General features: G+C 44.7%; 1 protein-coding gene across 1 annotated transcript in view; it reads left to right on the top strand.

The window, feature by feature from the left end:
• Positions 1-4875: 4875 nt before the first annotated feature.
• The window catches only part of CACNG4 (calcium voltage-gated channel auxiliary subunit gamma 4), a 42261-nt gene continuing 29516 nt past the window's right edge, over positions 4876-17620 (top strand). The window contains exon 1 of the mRNA XM_068413477.1: positions 4876-5157. Coding sequence (XP_068269578.1) covers positions 4935-5157 — 223 coding nt within the window. The 5' untranslated portion in view covers positions 4876-4934. The remainder of the gene's footprint in view (positions 5158-17620) is intronic.

The following is a 17620-nucleotide window of genomic DNA, read 5'->3' as shown; positions in this document are numbered from 1 at the left end:
CTCCTTCTCCCATTCCCTTTTTAACACTTTAAATTCATGAGTAACCCCCACTCACAGTTTTAACTCATACTCCAGATAATCTTTAATGTGGTGTTTAACACTGCGATGAATTTCCCAGCTCTTAGGACATGGACAAGAGGTAGCACTCGAGAGATGAAGTCGCGTGACAGGTAAGGGGCACCGTGAACTTTAGATCCGTAAGATGTGTGCAATATTAGTTCATTCTGTAGCTGAATGTGAATGCTATTGATATTTAATATCTTACCAGGAGGAATGACTATTTGAAGGACAAGCATTCATAATTTGCTTTGACATTTGACATGATCGAGCAAGTAAAGGAATAATATTCGGTCTCTCCATTGGCAAAAAGATAATGAGTTTCATAACTATTTGTATTATGGGAAAAATGCAGCCTATGTAGTGTAAAATGTGTGAGAGCTGCTATATATTATTCTATAAATTGTATATATCGTGTTCTTTTGATGGCCCTATTCAAACACAGCATGCCTATCCTTTTTAATTTTCTGGTCTGCTGTGCAAGTCTCTAGCAAAAGAGACTTTTTTTTTTAAATGAAAAAACGTTTTCTTCAAATTATTTATAGAAAAAGCAGTGCTATCATCAAGTCTGTCTCATTATATCATTCTTGGGTATCAATTTCTAGGCTCAGATGACAAACCATAGCAGCTACTTTTCCAGTAGCAGCATCTGGCTTCCTGGCAAACTCGAAATGCAGTTAGAAATGCAGTTATCTGGAAAGCTTCAGAGTTGCTTCTGAGCACATTTTATTTATTAGAAAGCAGTTGTGTTGCTTTGCTTCCCATGACTAAGCCAAAGAATATTTAATATATTAAAGGGAATAATAGAATCGAGGCCAAGCTGTTGTCCCTCAAGTGGCAAGGGAATGACAATATTTTTCCTTTAAGATGACCATTTCTTCAGCTCTGAAGAACAATCTAAAACCATTCGTGCTGACTTCAGATGATCTTTTATAGGACTAAAAAAGAAATTCAACCTTATAACTCCTCAAACAAAATTCAAGTTCGCCTTTTTCTAGACTCAGCTCTCTGAAATGTGATGGTGACTTCTCTGCCCACCTTCCCTTGCTGGAGGAAACAGACCCTCCATGCAGACTGGGGTCCTCAAAGGTGGCAGACCTATGTCCTTGCAATGGATGATGAATGGTAATAGAGGGAATAGGTGGGTCGGGGGGTCAGGGACTGTACCAGCCCTCAGAAGAAGTGAATTCAGTCTTTGTTTTGCCCCAGAATTTATGAGCTGGGCAAGTCATTTGGCTCCAGTTCTGCAAAGGTCTCCTAATGTAGCTCGGTAGGTATCACGCTAACCTGCAAGATCTGATCCAAGGTATATGAAAATACAGTTCCATGAACAACTTTAATATTACTGCTTCTTAAATATACCTGTGACAGAACTGATACCTTCTGCCACGTCCCGTATTCTTCCAAGGTTCTTTGCTCGGGCTGGAGATCTTTGTGATTGTGGAGCTCCGCTGCTGACCTGGTGAGTTGAATCAAATCCCCCCACTGCCCTGTGTATAAAAGGAGATTATCTGACACTGTACAAAATGTATGAAACATTTCTCCAGTTCTTCCTATGTACCATAACCTGAAGGAAATTATTAAGGATATTTTTTTTCCTACTATCAGCATCAAATTAGATAGGAAAGATATCAAGACCCACAGGAGATGAAAATAGTCCGTTATAGAGGTGTCCTTATAGCTTTAGGACATTCCTAGATGTGAAAATTCATTCACACAAGCATAGAACTAAAAGCTGAGAAAGGACAAGGGAGGATGAAATATCTGTTCCAGGCTTTGATGATGGTTAGACTGTATCTACATCAAAAGCTCTGTTTAATTGAAGTGATTATTTTCATTCTGAGAAAGAACTCTCTTGAGTGTTTCTTGAGCAATTTCCAAAAGTTTCTTTTAGTGAAATTCTAGTATTATTTTTCTAGATGATAGATTTAAAAAAAAAAAGTCTAATCTATTAAAGTCAATGTGATTGACATGTAGCAGCAGAAGCAGTAATGCTAAACAGTAACATCTTGCATATTCTTCTGATACCAGCAGTGTCTCTGGAGTAGGATTTTATTAGTGACAGCTCTCACTGAATTCAGTTAAAGCCAAAGTTTCATTTCCAAAGGAACTGTTACTCAGTTCAGAAATAAAACGATCAGGCAAGGGATTGCATTTAAAGGTTTGAACACCAACATCAAGGAATCAAAACGATTCTGTTTCAAGTTTCTGTTTCTCCAATGTAAAAAATATTTCTGGGTTTGGACACTTGCCCTTGCTCTGTGTCATCGGTGGGGGACTAAATTACAGGGAGAAGATGTGGGGCTTTCTCTTCTCATTGTCACGAGCTTCTGTCTCTGGTCTGAGCTTGGAACAATTGGGTCTTAATTCTGATTGAGGATGGAGGATGCTGCTGCAGTGCAAAACACCCTGCCAAGGCTGCTTCACTGCTACATTCAACAGCAGTGTTATAAGGCTGTATCGTAAGCAAAGCCTGCAAATCAGAGGTTACATGATGGGCAAGCTTTACTACATAGCGCGGGTCAGACGGCTTTTGCATTTAAGACAAGACTACATGCTTTTTTGCTGTGGAGGAGCATAAGCACTTTTGCCTTCCTTCTGCCACGAATGGAGATTATTCAATGGTTGGATTTAATGAATTCAAAATCCTTAGAAAATCACTAGAGCCAGACATCAATGTAAAATACTCCACCAGCTTTCAGTAGTGGAATATAATATTAGCTCTCTCACAATCTACTTCATGCATTTCAAAAGAATAGAGAACATTTTAAACTAAAGAAGATAGCTTGGGCAGAAAATGATTGTCTGCCTTGGATGCTTCTCTGTAACCCTTTAGGAGCCCGAGTGGTTTCTCACAGGGCAGTAGAAACACAAACAGCCATTTTCTTTGCAAAAATGCAGGGGGGGGGAAGAGGAGCAAGCAATTTTATTAATAAATTCTGTTAATATGCTGTTACCTTTCACAATCAATAGGACTGTGCCGGAGGGTTGCCGCAGGGCTGGTGGCTCCCAGCCCATGGAGAACCCTATAGTTGTGTGTCCCCTTTCTGCTGGCAGAGGCTGCTGAGAACCCACCAGACCAACCGCCATCCGTCCCGGCTCTGGTTGCACGTCTCAACTGGGAGCACTTGAGGAGGATATTTCTGGGCTGAGTGGGAACCCTGCCCTGGTTACAGCCCACCCAGCCCTTCCCGTGCTCCTTGCTATGGAGAGCCAGCCATAAGCAGCTCTCTCAGGCAATACAGTAATACAAATAAATAATATTAATTAAGGCTCAATAGGTTTAAAAAGCTATGGAAATAGCTTTTCTCCTGCTGTTTCAGTATCTCATTTTCCCACTCTATCCAAAACCCCAAAGCCCAGAGGTACAAACATGTATTTTAAATGAGAAGTTTGTTGAACCTCATTAAACTTAAATGCTCGATCCAGTTTTTCTGAACGAGGCTTCGCTGTGCTTTTGAGTTTACCTGACTTCACTCTTCCATCTCTAATGGAGACATTCATTTAGAAGATGATTTTTTGCAAAAGCACTGATAGACCTACAAACTAGAACTGAAAAGCATAATTTACATGCTTAAACCAAGCATCTAACTTTGGAGCTCTTCCATGTTTATAGGCTTCAGTCTGAGCAATTTGCCGAAGTCTCTGTGAAACAAAGACCAGCTTTTAATTTGTATTTGCTTTTTGCTTTCCCAGTTTTTATGGAAAGGACGAGCAGCTGAAAAGCATCTCTGCATTGGTATGCTGAGCAGTGGAGTCACACAAGCACCTGCAGCCATCCACGCACTGCTCGGGAAGAGCGCTGTTATTTCTTGAGGTTTGTAGCTCTTGTCCTCCCACTCCCTAATTCATATACATAAAACTGGTGTGCTGCCACGTTCCCTCCACGCAGATGCATTAGCTGATCAGGAAGGCTTCCCATTCATCTGGCTTGTCACTAGGAGGAGGTGGAGGCAGGACTGACTTGTCAACTCGCAGTGATGAGAGTCAGGGGTGGAAGGCAGGGTAACATGATAAAAGATGGTGCAGCTATTTCCCTCCTTGGTTTTCCATAGGAAAATATTTTCAGGTGCTGGATTCTCTCCATCCCCTTCCAAACAGGAGAAAACCAGCAACCCAAATACTTGCCTACAACCTCCTTGCATAACTAATGGCAGAGTGAGGCTGCAGGAGGAAACCATGGCCAAACCCCCACGTTGGCTCTGCTGTAGCTCTCCGACAATGTGGGCACTCTCCTTGGGACTGCAACACATTTTCCCCACTGTTTTTGGCACCCTTTCTAGGGTGGTTTCCAGGGCACCCTGTGCAGCCAAAGGAAGGTGTAACCCACTGGAGAGAGAGCAGTAAAGGTGCGGAGCTTTGCACCCATCAGGTGGGCAACACCTTCCTGCCCTCCAGACAAATCCCGGCCGGGCTCTGGCGTGTGCGGGGCCGACAGCCGGACTCACGCACGCTCAGACCCCCATCCCCCGTGGAGCTGCCACTTCAGACGTGGCACCGCGCTCCCGTCGAGCCCACCGAGCGCCAACAGACAAAGCGATGCTCCAGCCCCGTGGGGGCTGCGGGCTGCGGGACGGGCTCTCCCCGGCGGGGCGGCAGCACGTCGGGGGTCGGGCGGCTCTTCCCCCCGCGGGGGTCCGCGGCCGGGCGGCCCCTCCCGCGGCCGGGGCGGTGCGGCGGGCGCGGCTGGCGGCGCAGCCCGGCCCCGCGGCGGCGGCGGGCGGCTCCCCCCCCCCCCCCGCCCCTCCCGCCGCGCCCCCGCCGCCGCCTCCGCCCCCCGCCCCGTGACTCGGCTGCCTCCCGCGGGCGGCGGCGGCGGCGGCTGCCGGGCGGTGTCGTGCGGCCCCCCGCGCCGGTGCGGGGGACTATGAAGCACCATGGTGTGGTGTGACCGTGGCGTCCAGATGCTGCTGACCACGGTGGGCGCCTTCGCCGCCTTCAGCCTCATGGCCATCGCCATCGGCACCGACTACTGGCTCTACTCCAGCGCCCACATCTGCAACGGCACCAACATCACGGCGGACGAGGCGCAGGGGCCGCCGCGGCGGGCGCGGGGCGATCTCACGCACTCGGGGCTCTGGAGGATCTGCTGCCTCGAAGGTACCGGGGGGACCGCACCGCGCCGGGGCGGGGGGGAAGCAACTTCCCGGGGGGACCGGCTGCGCGCCCGGAGCCGCCGGGCAGAGCCCAGCCCGGAGCCGGAGCCGCGCCGCTGCCTCGGACACGGCCGAGGAGGAGGATGGCGTTACCGTGGCAACCGGCATCTCCGAGATTGCCATGGGAACCGGGCAGCGGGATGCGGAGCTCTGCCCGGGGGAGCTCTGCCCAAGGGGGCGACCTCGATCCGCGCCCCCCGCTCCCTGCCCCGGGGTCCCTCAGCCCTTTGGGGGGCTCCGGGCGGGTTCGGGGCTTTTCGGGGCGCATCTGAGTCCTCCGGCCTTGGGGGCTGGGGACGCCCCGGGGCTTTGGCCTCAGGGGCTTTGGGGCTCAGCCGCAGGTCTCAGGCAGGACAGCAGAAACCCAAGTTCCTCCCCGTCTACCCTCAGACAGAGACACCAGGAAGCTGGTTGAAGGTGTTACTACTGTTTGAGTGCTTTAGTATGGACTCGGGGTTACTTAATACAGCCCAAGGGTCAGGCTGAATAATATTAACAAATAAAAAGGTACATGTTTCAGTGGCTGGGATGGGTCGCAGGACACCCCGGTCCCCACAGGGGCCAAACATGTGGCTTCCTCTCTGAAAATGGAGTTGTAGAGAAGGCGCGGTGGGTATCTACTGGGACAAAGAAACACATGGGTGTTAGAGGCTTTGGCGTGGCAGATCGGAAAGCCCAGATGGGAAACAACATCTGTCAGCCGAGCGCGTGGAGCTCTGACCATGGGAAACCAGCACATCCCCAGGAAAGGGACACACACCGCGGGCAGGCGCTGGCAGCGGGGACCAGGGCTGCGGTGGCTCTGAACCCCCTCACCTGCGGGGTCCATTCCCATCGTGCAGACACCTAACGGAGCCTCAGCGATGCTGGATAAAAGGGAGAGCGTAGAGGAAAGCTGTTGACTTTTGCTGAGCTGCTTTGTGGCTCGTGGGTGTGGGGGTGTGCTGGAGCCTTTCTTCCCACAGTGATGCACTTGGCACGTCGGCTTCAGTGCACCTAATTCCATCAGCACAACTTAGCACACATGAACTTTACAAACCTGGTTTCCTGATTTATTTTAACTGACAGACAGCTCAGCCCAGATGAGCCCAGCTACAGTTCAGTCTAGCAGCTGTATTCGGAGTTTTTTTTTCCTCCCCAGAAAAGCCTGTGGCGTGGTTGAAGCCCCTCATCCTCACGTTTGTGCTCATCTTCTCCTTCTGCTAACGATTTAAGGCTACGCTGTAACATCATTTTTCTCTTAAAATATCAGATTTGCTACCTAGTAACAGTGTACATACATAGAATAGCTGTAGGACAAGAAAATATTTTTAGATAATAAAGAGAGAAAGAACTACTGAAATGTGAAGGTTTATGGATGATAATAATGTTTGGCTTTATAACTCCTGAAGGAAATCTAACTCTTGGTATGGGCTTTTATGACACCTGGAAAATGAGGGCTTGTGTCTGAGATTGGGAGTTTGCTTGAGATGCTGAGCATCCTCCACTTGAACCAAGTCTTGTGATCTTCGCTGAGCTGCTTCTAGTGTCTTCGGTCTCTGTTTTACATGGAAAATAAGTTTGTTTGTATCTTATGTGAGCTGCTGAGCATGCTCTGCTAGACTGGGCCTGTCACCTCAGCTAGAAATCCCTGAGCTTCCTGAAGTCAGGATTCCTGCATGGTCTTCCAGGAATCTCATTCATAGAAATGACGTGCAGCTTTGATGGAAACTGGTGGCATTTTTTCCCTTGATTTAAACTGGGCTTAAGTCAGATCTTTGTTTAAAAAAAGAAGTCAGTGAAGTCATGAGAAATGGGCAGCGTAGCAAACAGTACCCACTAACGCTGGCTGCTCTCCGGTCTCTTTGCATCCCAGGAGCAGCACCTGTGCACATTTCATTTGACAGGGTGTTTGCTGAAAAATTGCACCCAGCAGTTGTGTGCAGGTGAACCTTGAATCCTCATCAGCCCAGGGGACAAAAAAGCATTTCATGGGACCCATCTATCCAACAGCAACTGAGTTTTTCTGCTCAAAATTCAAATGCTCATAATCAAATTACAAAGTTACAAAATTTAAAGTTGTCAAATATGTGCTAAGAATGGACAATTTGAGAAAGCTGTCATCTGTTCACAGATACGAGGAACAGAGACTGTGTTCTCTCCTACATTTTCAGTATGTTCTGTCTTTGTGAGATAAAAATCTATAGATACATGAAAATATTCCTGTTTTAAACCATATCATGGGACTTTGATTTTGACATGGAAAGGTTCCTTTGCTTCATAAAATAATAAAACCATTTCCAGAAGCTGATTTAAAACAACACCCCCTTGACTGTTTTAGAGCATCACTCCTTCGGAGTGGATGGGTCTTTTAGTAAAAATCAACGTAATTCTTACAACTCTGAGGAGATACACAGCAAGAAAATAATTTCAGTTATAGATTTTTATATGTGATTAAATGGTCTGGCTTCAAACGTGCTTTTAGAACTCTTTTTGTGTTTTGGAATAATAATTATAAAAACTTACTTAATTTATTTTAATGGTCTTAAGCACCATTTTACTCATCTGAAAAAGACAAATCTAAGATGCAAATGTGCAAAAGCTGAAAATACCTTGAACAGCCTCTCAAATTGCTTTTGACATGAATAAGGCATTTCGCGGAGTAAATTTCAGGTCAACTGAAATTTTCCATTAAAATGTTTCTCAGCTATATCCATAAAACAACCTGTATGCTGGATTTTGAGCAGCCACCTCTTCAGTATCCTAAATTCCAAGATTTCAAACAAAATTACTGAAACAGAATGGAAAAGAATAACCTTCTAACCAAATCATTAGGTGTTCCTCAACATTTTCCTGTTTTTCTTCTTCAGGACAACATTTTACAACAAATTAGCATCATAATGAGAACTGGAGTGATACAGTTTAGGGATCCAGCATATTATCTTTGTTTGGAGCTGCAGTTATCTTGGGGATGAAATTGTGTTTCGGTACTAGTAGTTGATACTACTATGGAGCTTAGTCACTCGAGAAGTAGCATTAATGATACATCAGTCAAACTCTTGCCTGTATAATCCCAATTTTGTTCTTTTAGCGTGTTTGTCAAAGCGGAGGTAGGAGGCTCATTGAGTGGATTTTAAACAATAGCAGTATTTCTGCGTGGATTTTTAAAACGTATAGCCAAGGTAATTGCCTTAGGTAGGAAACCGTTTAAAATAATTCTCGGTATGAATGTGCGTGTAGCAGAAGTGGGTGTGATTCGACTGAGCCTCTGCAGCAGAGCTCAGCAAAATGGCCCAGGGGCTCCCTGGCAAAGCTGGGTTTTTGTTTTCTGGGGCCACGACATCTACAGTAACTGCAGTTTTGACAGCTAAAGTTAAACTGTCACTGGAGTACGAAGTTTCTGATGAAGTTCCCATGCAGCCATCCACACCTGAAACCTGCACCCCAGCCCACAAATTAATAAGAAGAGCAAATCAACCCCATTTCAAGTGGCTGCTGTTATGTCCCATGTCTGCACTCAAGCCACAGGAGTTGTCACAAGCTGTAGGTCCCTGTCAAGATGGTGAAGACCAGAGTCTTGCAAACACACAGCAAATTCTGTGTCTTATGAGTAATCCTTTTGTGGCCAAGCTAACCTGAGAAAGATTAAACCACCATAATTTTCCAGCAGCCCCTATTCCTGTGGTAAATGTGCAGCATAGCTATGTAAGCCTTGCACAATATCTTAGTCACAAGGAGGATCTGCTATTAAAATATTTCCCTAGAAGACAAAAAAAAAGGTTTTCAAAAACACCACTTTATCAACTGAAACTGCTTATCTTCGTGAGCAATCGTGCTGAAGTTAATAGGACAGCTCACAATAGAGAGCTCTGCAGCCCTGTGACATCAAGATATGAAATCAAGTAATGTACTTGTAATTTAAATTTATTCAAAGAGTATTTTATTAAACACTTCAGCATATGTCTTTGAACCCATTGTGTCTACTGCTTTCAGTATTCCCTGTTTGCCATCTACTTTTCAAGTGGTGCAGTTCGTTATTTAATTCACGTGGAAACATATGTCCTTCCTGACTGGGTGGCTGGAACACTTATAACTGGGAGGAAGGATCAAGTAAATCATTTATGACTTGAAAACTTGCACAAATATATGTTTGCACAATTATTTGCAAGTCTTCTGGCTTGGGTGAATGCCCACAAACATGGGAACTGCAGCACGCACGTGCGCTGCTTCCATGGATACTCTTGAAAACAAAATAAAAATGCTTATACAAATGTTTGAGGCAAGCAAATAAAGGAAGGCTGCCATCCATCAGTGCTGCAAATTCATGGCTCATCCAAAAAGAATGAATATTCTTTAGTATTCTCAGAGCAACGCTCTGAAGTCCTAGCACCGTCGCTCTTTGTAACAAGCTAAATACAGTGCAGGCTTCATATTCAAATGCTATTGCCAAAGTTTTATTTGTTGAAGAGCAAATGTTATATCACTTTAATATCAGACGTGATCTGCCTTGGAGGTTATATCCACAGGCACAAGGAGGTGGGTTAAGGGGTGGTTGGTCTTCTCACTCTTTACAGGCATGTGAGCCTGTATTCACACCATGAAAGAAGGGAGCTGCAAATGGAGAATACACAAATGGGTGTCTCTGCTATGAAAAACTCACTCTGTGTGTGCCATGCTGTTTCTTAGACAATATATGCATATTTTGTACATGCGTTATAGGTCCTGAAGAGTGAACTTTCATGCACGGATCTTTCAAAACAAGGGTAAGCACGTTAGAGAAGGACTTTGCTGAGATTCAGCCCACGTTTCCATTATTTCTTTCCATACGTCCTGCTCATACCATCTCTGTTTCCTTGGTAAAACACATGCTGTTGAGAAAGTGCCTGTGCTACACTCATTGGTTTTAAAAGCAATTTTTAGAGCTCCAACATCATCTTTGCAACAGTGTTTGAAGCCATGCAGTTTTGTCAGCAATTGATGGAGTGGTTTTTGACAGCCTTTTAAGGTTAATTTTTTTCAAGAACATTCCATTTGCTAGAGAGTTCCTGAATTTGGAGCAGTCTTTAGGGATGCAGAGTTCAATCTCTTCGAAATATTGTCCATAGTATAAAGTATTTTAAAATACTGAGAAATTCTGTGCTGGAGGAACTGTCAGCAGAAGATGGGTTAAGGCATTATCTATTCTCTTCTCAAATAAAAAAAGTACGGATCTCCTAAATGCACCTCTTTGAACATCTGTAACAGAGGTTCTCAAATGACCATATTGATGTAACAAAACATCCACTCTTCCTGAGACGCTCTGTGAAACAGGGATCTGAAGCTAATTGCCTGAATATATGTTGCTATAATGAATTAATTTGCTTTCTTGAACTCGATCTACTCTATAGCCAGTAGGGAGCTATCGGGCTACGCGAGGGTTTTGATTTTTTTCTCTGTGGCTCTCAGTATGTCAGATATCCTGATGCAGAACTTAGAACCCAAAGACTTTCTGTGCATTAGCGATACTCCCCGAAGGCTGTCAACCAACGAAAGCACATTTGTAATCCAGCTGTGAAGCTTCTTCATCAGTACGAGATGTAATGTGGATAATACTAATCTTACCTAGGTTTCAGAAATGTTTTGTGAAAAGAGTCGAGGAGGCATTGGGTTATACAAATAGGATACCTGTGGCTGGGTTGTGCTGTAGTTACTTTTTAATTCTGTATATAATTATACTGCACATTGCAGGTGGTTGACAAATGGCATTTGTATCTGTCAGAGCCATCGTAAGTCATTTTGGGGTTCTCTGGGACCTTTGCAATGTAATGTAATGCAAGCTTTGGGCTTCTTCCAGCTGCCGTTACCATTAACTGACCCTCTGCCACGGGCTTTTATTACTGTTTTTAGATTCTGGCAGGAGCTTGTAGCTGTTGCACTTCGTCAGGGCTTGCCCTGCCTTCTGGCAGCTCTGCTAACCCTTGCCAGTGTAAACTGGCAAAACAGGCAAATATGACAATGTATTTTTTTGTTCCTGTAGAATTTCAACACAGTAATATTTCACTGGTGGCTCCTGTCCCATTTGCTGGGTCACTCTGCCCAGATCGTGTTGTCAAACCTGTAGCTTTGGTCAGAGTCTTGCCAGGTGCAAAAGATGTGAACCTCCTCACAAAGCTGGGGGAGAAGGGGAGTGTGTCTGCTGTCTCCGTACTGTAGCCTTGTGTATCTTTACAGAAACAGAGGAAAAAAAGAAAAACTATTAGGAGGGGAGGCTAGTGCTTTCAGTCCTTTTTTAATTCTTTAGAGGCAGCAGGAGTACTTAGGTACCGAGTGTAATTTGAAGTCTGTTATTAATGCCTCTCAGCACGCAGATATTCCGTTGGTGTCTGTGTGGTTTGTGTGTCACAGAGCTGAGCAGTAACTTCTGCATCCCCAAACTGGACCTGGAGAGGGAGGAGGAGGATGGATGGGCTTGTTAGTCTGGGCTTCGCTAGGTTTCCTGCCTGATTTTGGGCCAGTTACTTTCTGCCCCTGACTAGGAGGGATAACTGTGCTTCCTTCCTACCTGCTTTCCTCTCATACTAATAATAAAAGGGCGAAGAAGATGTGGAGAAACTGGGACACAGCAATAGGGCTGCCCAGCTCAGAGAAGGTGTATGAACACTACTTCAACTGGATTTGAAGCATCTTGCTTGCAACTTATGTTTCATACATGCAATATTTTGTGTTTAAGCATGTCTTCCTTGAGGGACAGGATTAAGTCTGATTCGCCACCTACGTAAATTTAACTGCTTTCTAGGAAAGCGGTGGAATGGAGCCAATATGAAGCCAACATAAGAGAAGGGATTGTAGATCTGTCCCTTCAATTGGACCTTTTCCTGCTGGTCCTTCTTTTCTGAGCCAAGTCTCATCTCAGGAAATAAATCATACTAGCGAACTGAAAAGCTGGTCCTGCTTCCAAACATTACTTTGTGCTTATCTTCATTTCAGATTTCTGTTTACTGGTATTTATTATGTTGCAGACTTATGGTTCAGCATCCAAATTCTTACCAACAGATGGCAAGGCAGGATGCACAGGAGCAGTAAAATAAACAGGATAAATGCACAACTGCCCATATGTCTGAGAGAGTGATACACATTTATGGCTTCAGAACAAAAGGATGTTTTCAGTAGGCAGCTCCAGTGCTGTGCAGGGCTTCTCGCTATTTTCTGCCTTGCCCTAAACTCTCTCACTTCTTCAGCATATTTTGATCTGTTAAATTATGATGTATTTTGTCCTCTCTCTTCTACTCCCAGATAGTTGTTTCCTTTAGTTATTTGTCTCCGCTCCTAAAGTGCATCAGTTCATTTTACCTTCAAAATTTTCGAGCGGAAGGTGGCTCTTCCCTGGGCTTCAGCTCGTATTTTTTCTTTCAGGGTGGTTGTTTTGGCTATTTTGAGGGGCACACGGGGGTGCTGGGCACCACAGCAACATTTGAGACTGTGACTTTCTCTATGTTGGGATTTATTACAAGAATAATAATGATATGTGGCCTCTCTAATCTCTCAAAATAGCAAGTCCCAGGGCAAGCTGCCTGCAGGACGGATGGCCCAGCCTAGACAGACTTCTAGGATTTCCCTTCAAATCTGGGGGCATTTTTGCCAGTTGTTGCATGCTGTGGGTCAAATGCAGTGAAAGCGTCGAAGCAGTTCTTGACTGAGCCTGGCAGGCAGGCCAGCCCCTCTTCCTCCTTCTCCTTGTGGCATCCGTAGGCCGAACATCTTTTCTCATTCTCTTTTTGCCTCTGCTTGCTGAAATGTTATAACTTTCCTTCTGCTAAAAAGGTACCTTCTAAATTAGCTTTCAATGATGGAGCAAGAGTCTTTCTTTAGAAAACTAGTAGATACTGCCCCAGGTAGAAATTTAGGATTTTTAATTTCCTTCTTAACTCTTGAGCATCTCTGTGCCCTCCTGCCAATGAAAAATGTATAACCATATACTTGTCAAAAGGTGTGAGGTTTGTGTTCACTTTTCTCTACCTGCTTTACTTTGTTTCCCCTGTGTTTATCCTGCTTACTTTACAAACAGCACTGTAAGTTCCTCTTCAATAGAGTTGAGTCATTTTTTGTCAAACATTATATGTGAAGGAGTGCTAGATTATAAATATGCAGTAATGATACAGAGAGACGGACAAGGGAGAGTGTGTTTTGGAATCACAGTATTTCCTCTGCAGATTGCCAGGCCCTGATACGAATTACCTCTTTTATTGTTCTTTTTCAAGCATTCCGCCTTTTAATTGCTGCTTTGGAATTGTGCCACTTAGTTATGCCCTTTGAATGCTTCTCACTTAGCCAGTCCCGTTAGCTTGATGATGCCAAATACTTCAAAGATACTCAGAAGCGACAAGCATCCCCTGTGCGAGTGGGAGAGGTACCCAGCTCAGCGAGGAATTGCCACCCTTGTTTAGCTGCCAGGTTTTTTTTTCAGATTTAGTTGTAACCATTTTTAAGTCACTGCCAATTCTCTACTAGAGATTTCAGATCAGTTTTCTCCCATTTATATGTTTTAAATAATACAATTTTGTGTAGAATATGGATGTCAGTATTTTCTCCTGTCCAAATAGCATTCAATAGTGTTAGGTTTGTTATTGTGCCTCACTCGCATCCCAGAGGCATAGTTTATCTATTGTTGCTGCAAGGCATTAAAAAGGATCCATGACATGTCGCAATTATGACTTGAAATAGGATCTTGCCAGAAGTATGTTGCCTAAATATAATCAAATCTAAAATACAACTTATTGCATATACCTGAGAGTTGTGCATACCTGTCTCATGGGTCGCTGAATATCAGTGATGCCTGTTAGCAAGACACTGCATAATTTTGTTATAAGAATTGCCATGCTGTTGGGTTTTTTTTACAGCTCAGCCCCCCCCCCAGCATTCAGCTGCCCGCAAGCAAATGAAATAGCAAACGCTGGAAAACCTTGTGACTATTTAGACTGAGTTTTCAGAGGCAGCCAGATACAAAAGTTAGTAATATTCCTTTGTATATGACTCAGTAATACTGGGCTTTAATCATCTTTGGCCAGTGGATCTTCTAAACTCGGGTAAACCATAGCAATGCTCCTTTACATGCTTGCATACGTTTTAATGCAAAATTAGCTAGAGTTGATTTCTTTGTGGGTTTGTTTGTTTTTAGCAAGCTGATGAAACAGCAAGTTGCATTATGTCGCATCACATTTTTATCCACATGGATCATGAACAGGGTTGAAGCCCTCAGATTCGCTGAGCAGAGCTCTGTTACTTGAGCCAGTGGAGTAAATCGCCCCAAACAGATTGTTATTCTCCAGATATGCCTCTGCTGATGGTGGGTAGCTTATTTGTTGGCAATTGTGAACTGCCAAACTTCAGCAACTTGGTTTCCAGTGCAAGTTGCAGAGGGAGAGCCCCAGACTCTTCATCTATTGCCTCCCAGATTTAACGTCCCCTTGTCCCATTCTGCCACCTGACACAGAACTGGCTGACAGCGGTTCATCCTCATCCTATCCTCATCCTCCTGCTGGCAGGCAGCAGGGCATCAGGTATTTGCCATTACAGCAGTTTTGGGTTCACCAGTGTGCTCTTTGCAGACAGACCAGCCTCTTCCAGACGGACCGGTAGGACGCAGACAGCCCCGATCCAACAGCCCCTCTACATTTATGCATGCGCTGAACCCAAGCCAATGAACCTGGCAAGAGACTGAGTTTCTTGGCTCAGGCTTTGCACTGCTTGGATCTGCCCACCCTGCGTTTGGATCAGAGCTGGTCCACGTCCCGCCAGCTCTGCCCGCGGCAAAAACACATTTTTGTTGGGCAACAAAAGATGCTCCGAGATGATGAGTGGTCTTTACAAAGACTGTGGCTTATGAACTCTGACTGCATTTCCAGTGAAGGTTTGTCTTTGAACCTTACGTTGCATTGGGAGTCAACAGGATTTCATTTTTTAAGTTACTTTGGAGTTTCCAAAAATACTTATCCAAGACTATGCCACTATCTGCTAATCATGAGATTAAACATCCTGTGGTTCTCCTCAGCAGACTGAAGGTTTGCTTCAGAGGCTGGTAGGCGTTTCTTTCTCCTTTGCTCTGTACGTTTTGCTGTACTCTTGTCCTTGCCTTTAGTGCTGGCAAATGCGGACGGTTTTGGAGATGCTTTGGGATCCTGAAAGATGCAAGACCTGAAATAAAACATGTAGTATTTAGGAATGATGCTAGGGCTGTATTCACAGTGTTACTTCTAATTAGAGCCATTCGAACAATTCATTTGCAATGTCCCGCTACGGCAGTGCTTATTAAAATAGAATCCTCTTTATAGTTTGGTAGCAAATTAAGAGGGGAGAAATAGCTATCCCATTACATCAAATGTCTTTGAAAGAGGTTTTCCCTCATAACTTGCTTTCTAGGGATATTGCCCGTGTTTTTACTTGTACTCCTGGTCTGATTTTTAATGACTGATTTTGTGTCTCTCCATAGCCAATTCCCAGTGACCTTTTCCTCGTTTTGTTTTCATTTCTTTATATAAATGGCAGCGTTCTAGCTGGAGACAGTCTTTGGACACTGCAGCAAAACCCCATAGAGAAGAAAAAACAGGCCAGAATTTTTCCACCTGAATTCTAAGTCTTACGCAGGGCTTCAGCCACGCAAAGAGCCAACACACTCAACTTTGCAGGGTCAGAGGAGCGCTCACATGCAGAAGCTGGCCGAAGGGCAAGTGGTTCAGGATGAGGGCCAGACCTGGGTAGCTAGGACCTCGCTGTCAGCGTCTCCAGGCGTCAGTGCTGGATGCAGCTACTCGCACAGGTTATCCCTTTTTCTGGTGTGGCTGCTCTGCCCTGGGAGGGCTGAGCAAGTGGCTGCAGCTGGCCAGAATATGGGGTACACAGTTCCTAATGCTCATTTTATAGCATTAATCTGCACCTGTTTTGGTGGCCAACTGGCACCGTGTTCAGCCTAAAATGTGTGTGTAAGCCCTGCATTGAAAGAGGCATAAGAATTAGCGTGTATCAAACATGTCATTAGACACGTGCCTGGTAGACATAATGTAGGATAATGGATATGATCACAAGACTAAATTAATAACTGAAAATATTTTTCGTACATATGCACACTTAAAACAGGATAAGAACTAAGTGACACTTGGGTCACCAGTTTATAATTAAAATGCAGTGCTTGAATGAAAATGTAAGCTTCAATTAGCCAGCACGACCCTGCTTCCGGCTTTACTTCCCACTGAAAAGCAACGATAACAAGCTCACATTTATTATCAGAGTTTTTCCTGGAGCTGTGCACTGAAACATGCTCACATCTGAGCCCTTTCACTGAAGACATTTTTTCGCCTCAGCAGTTTGGCATGCCGTACAAAGGCTCTCTGATTTTTCGTGATGTTCACCTCCTCTTACATAAAAATGTTTTCTGTGCATATTATTTGGTTTTAGTTAAAGTCCAGGTGCACGGGTTACTGAAGAACCAAAAGGACGGCTCATCACACAGCACAGTGGGTAATTATCGCTGAGCTTCACTGTATTGCACAGACAGATCCTTTCTTGGAGCTCAGCATTGTAGCTGTGAGAGAGAGAAAATACCTACGATCTAGCCCAAAGTCCTGCAAGGGTAAGAATAGATCCTTTGGTATATGCTTTGCCCATTTAATTTTTAACTATCTCAAGGGACAGAGCTTCACAGTTTTGTTTAGAGATACTATTTTGCATTTTAATTTCACCAGTGGGAAGTTAATACATATATAAATTATGAGGTCTCATGTGTTCCCATTTTCATCCCAAGAGTCTTTCCAGTTCGGCTTTTTGTAAAATGGTTAAATAATTCTCTGGGTTTGGCCCCCATTTAAGCCAAGACTTATCTTGATTTATGCATGATCCAGACAAAGTTCAGTGCTGCATTGCCTAAGAATTGAGCTTCTGATTTCTGCAAGACCAGGCAGGGTCCTTGGCTAGACGGCTGAACTTCCTGTGTAGGCAGAAAGAAAACCTAGGTGCCTTGAAAGAGCAATTCTGGAAATGTGGGTGCTGGGTGGGGACCTGCCTTGGAAAGTTAATGCTGTGCTGCATCTTGGCTCCTGCCCATCTATGCAATTTGGGTACCTGGCTCAGCGCTCCACACGAGGGGCAATGAGGGCCACCCACTTGAGATCCAGATCTTTGAGGTGCCTTTTGAGAGCTGCTGACAGCACTGGTGCCTTCCCAGACACTAATCTTGCCAATGCCAAAAAAATAGGAACCTTTTAGTCTAGGACTTATTCAGCCTGAAGACATCTGTCATGGCTTGAGGACATGCAGTAGGTGTTCGGTTGGGCATTTTTGCACCCTTCCAGTTGGCCTATGTGCAGACAAGGCTACAGGAATCAGGATCCAAAATAAGGTGGCTAGGGAATTCTTTTCTCAGCCAGTGCTTAGGACAGCTGGGCAAAGGGATACAAACC

The sequence above is a fragment of the Nyctibius grandis genome, chromosome 15 (assembly GCF_013368605.1).
Source record: "Nyctibius grandis isolate bNycGra1 chromosome 15, bNycGra1.pri, whole genome shotgun sequence".
NCBI lineage: Eukaryota > Metazoa > Chordata > Aves > Nyctibiiformes > Nyctibiidae > Nyctibius > Nyctibius grandis.
The sequence above is the reverse complement of the archived record's forward strand: the minus strand, read 5'-3'. Positions and strand labels throughout refer to the sequence as shown.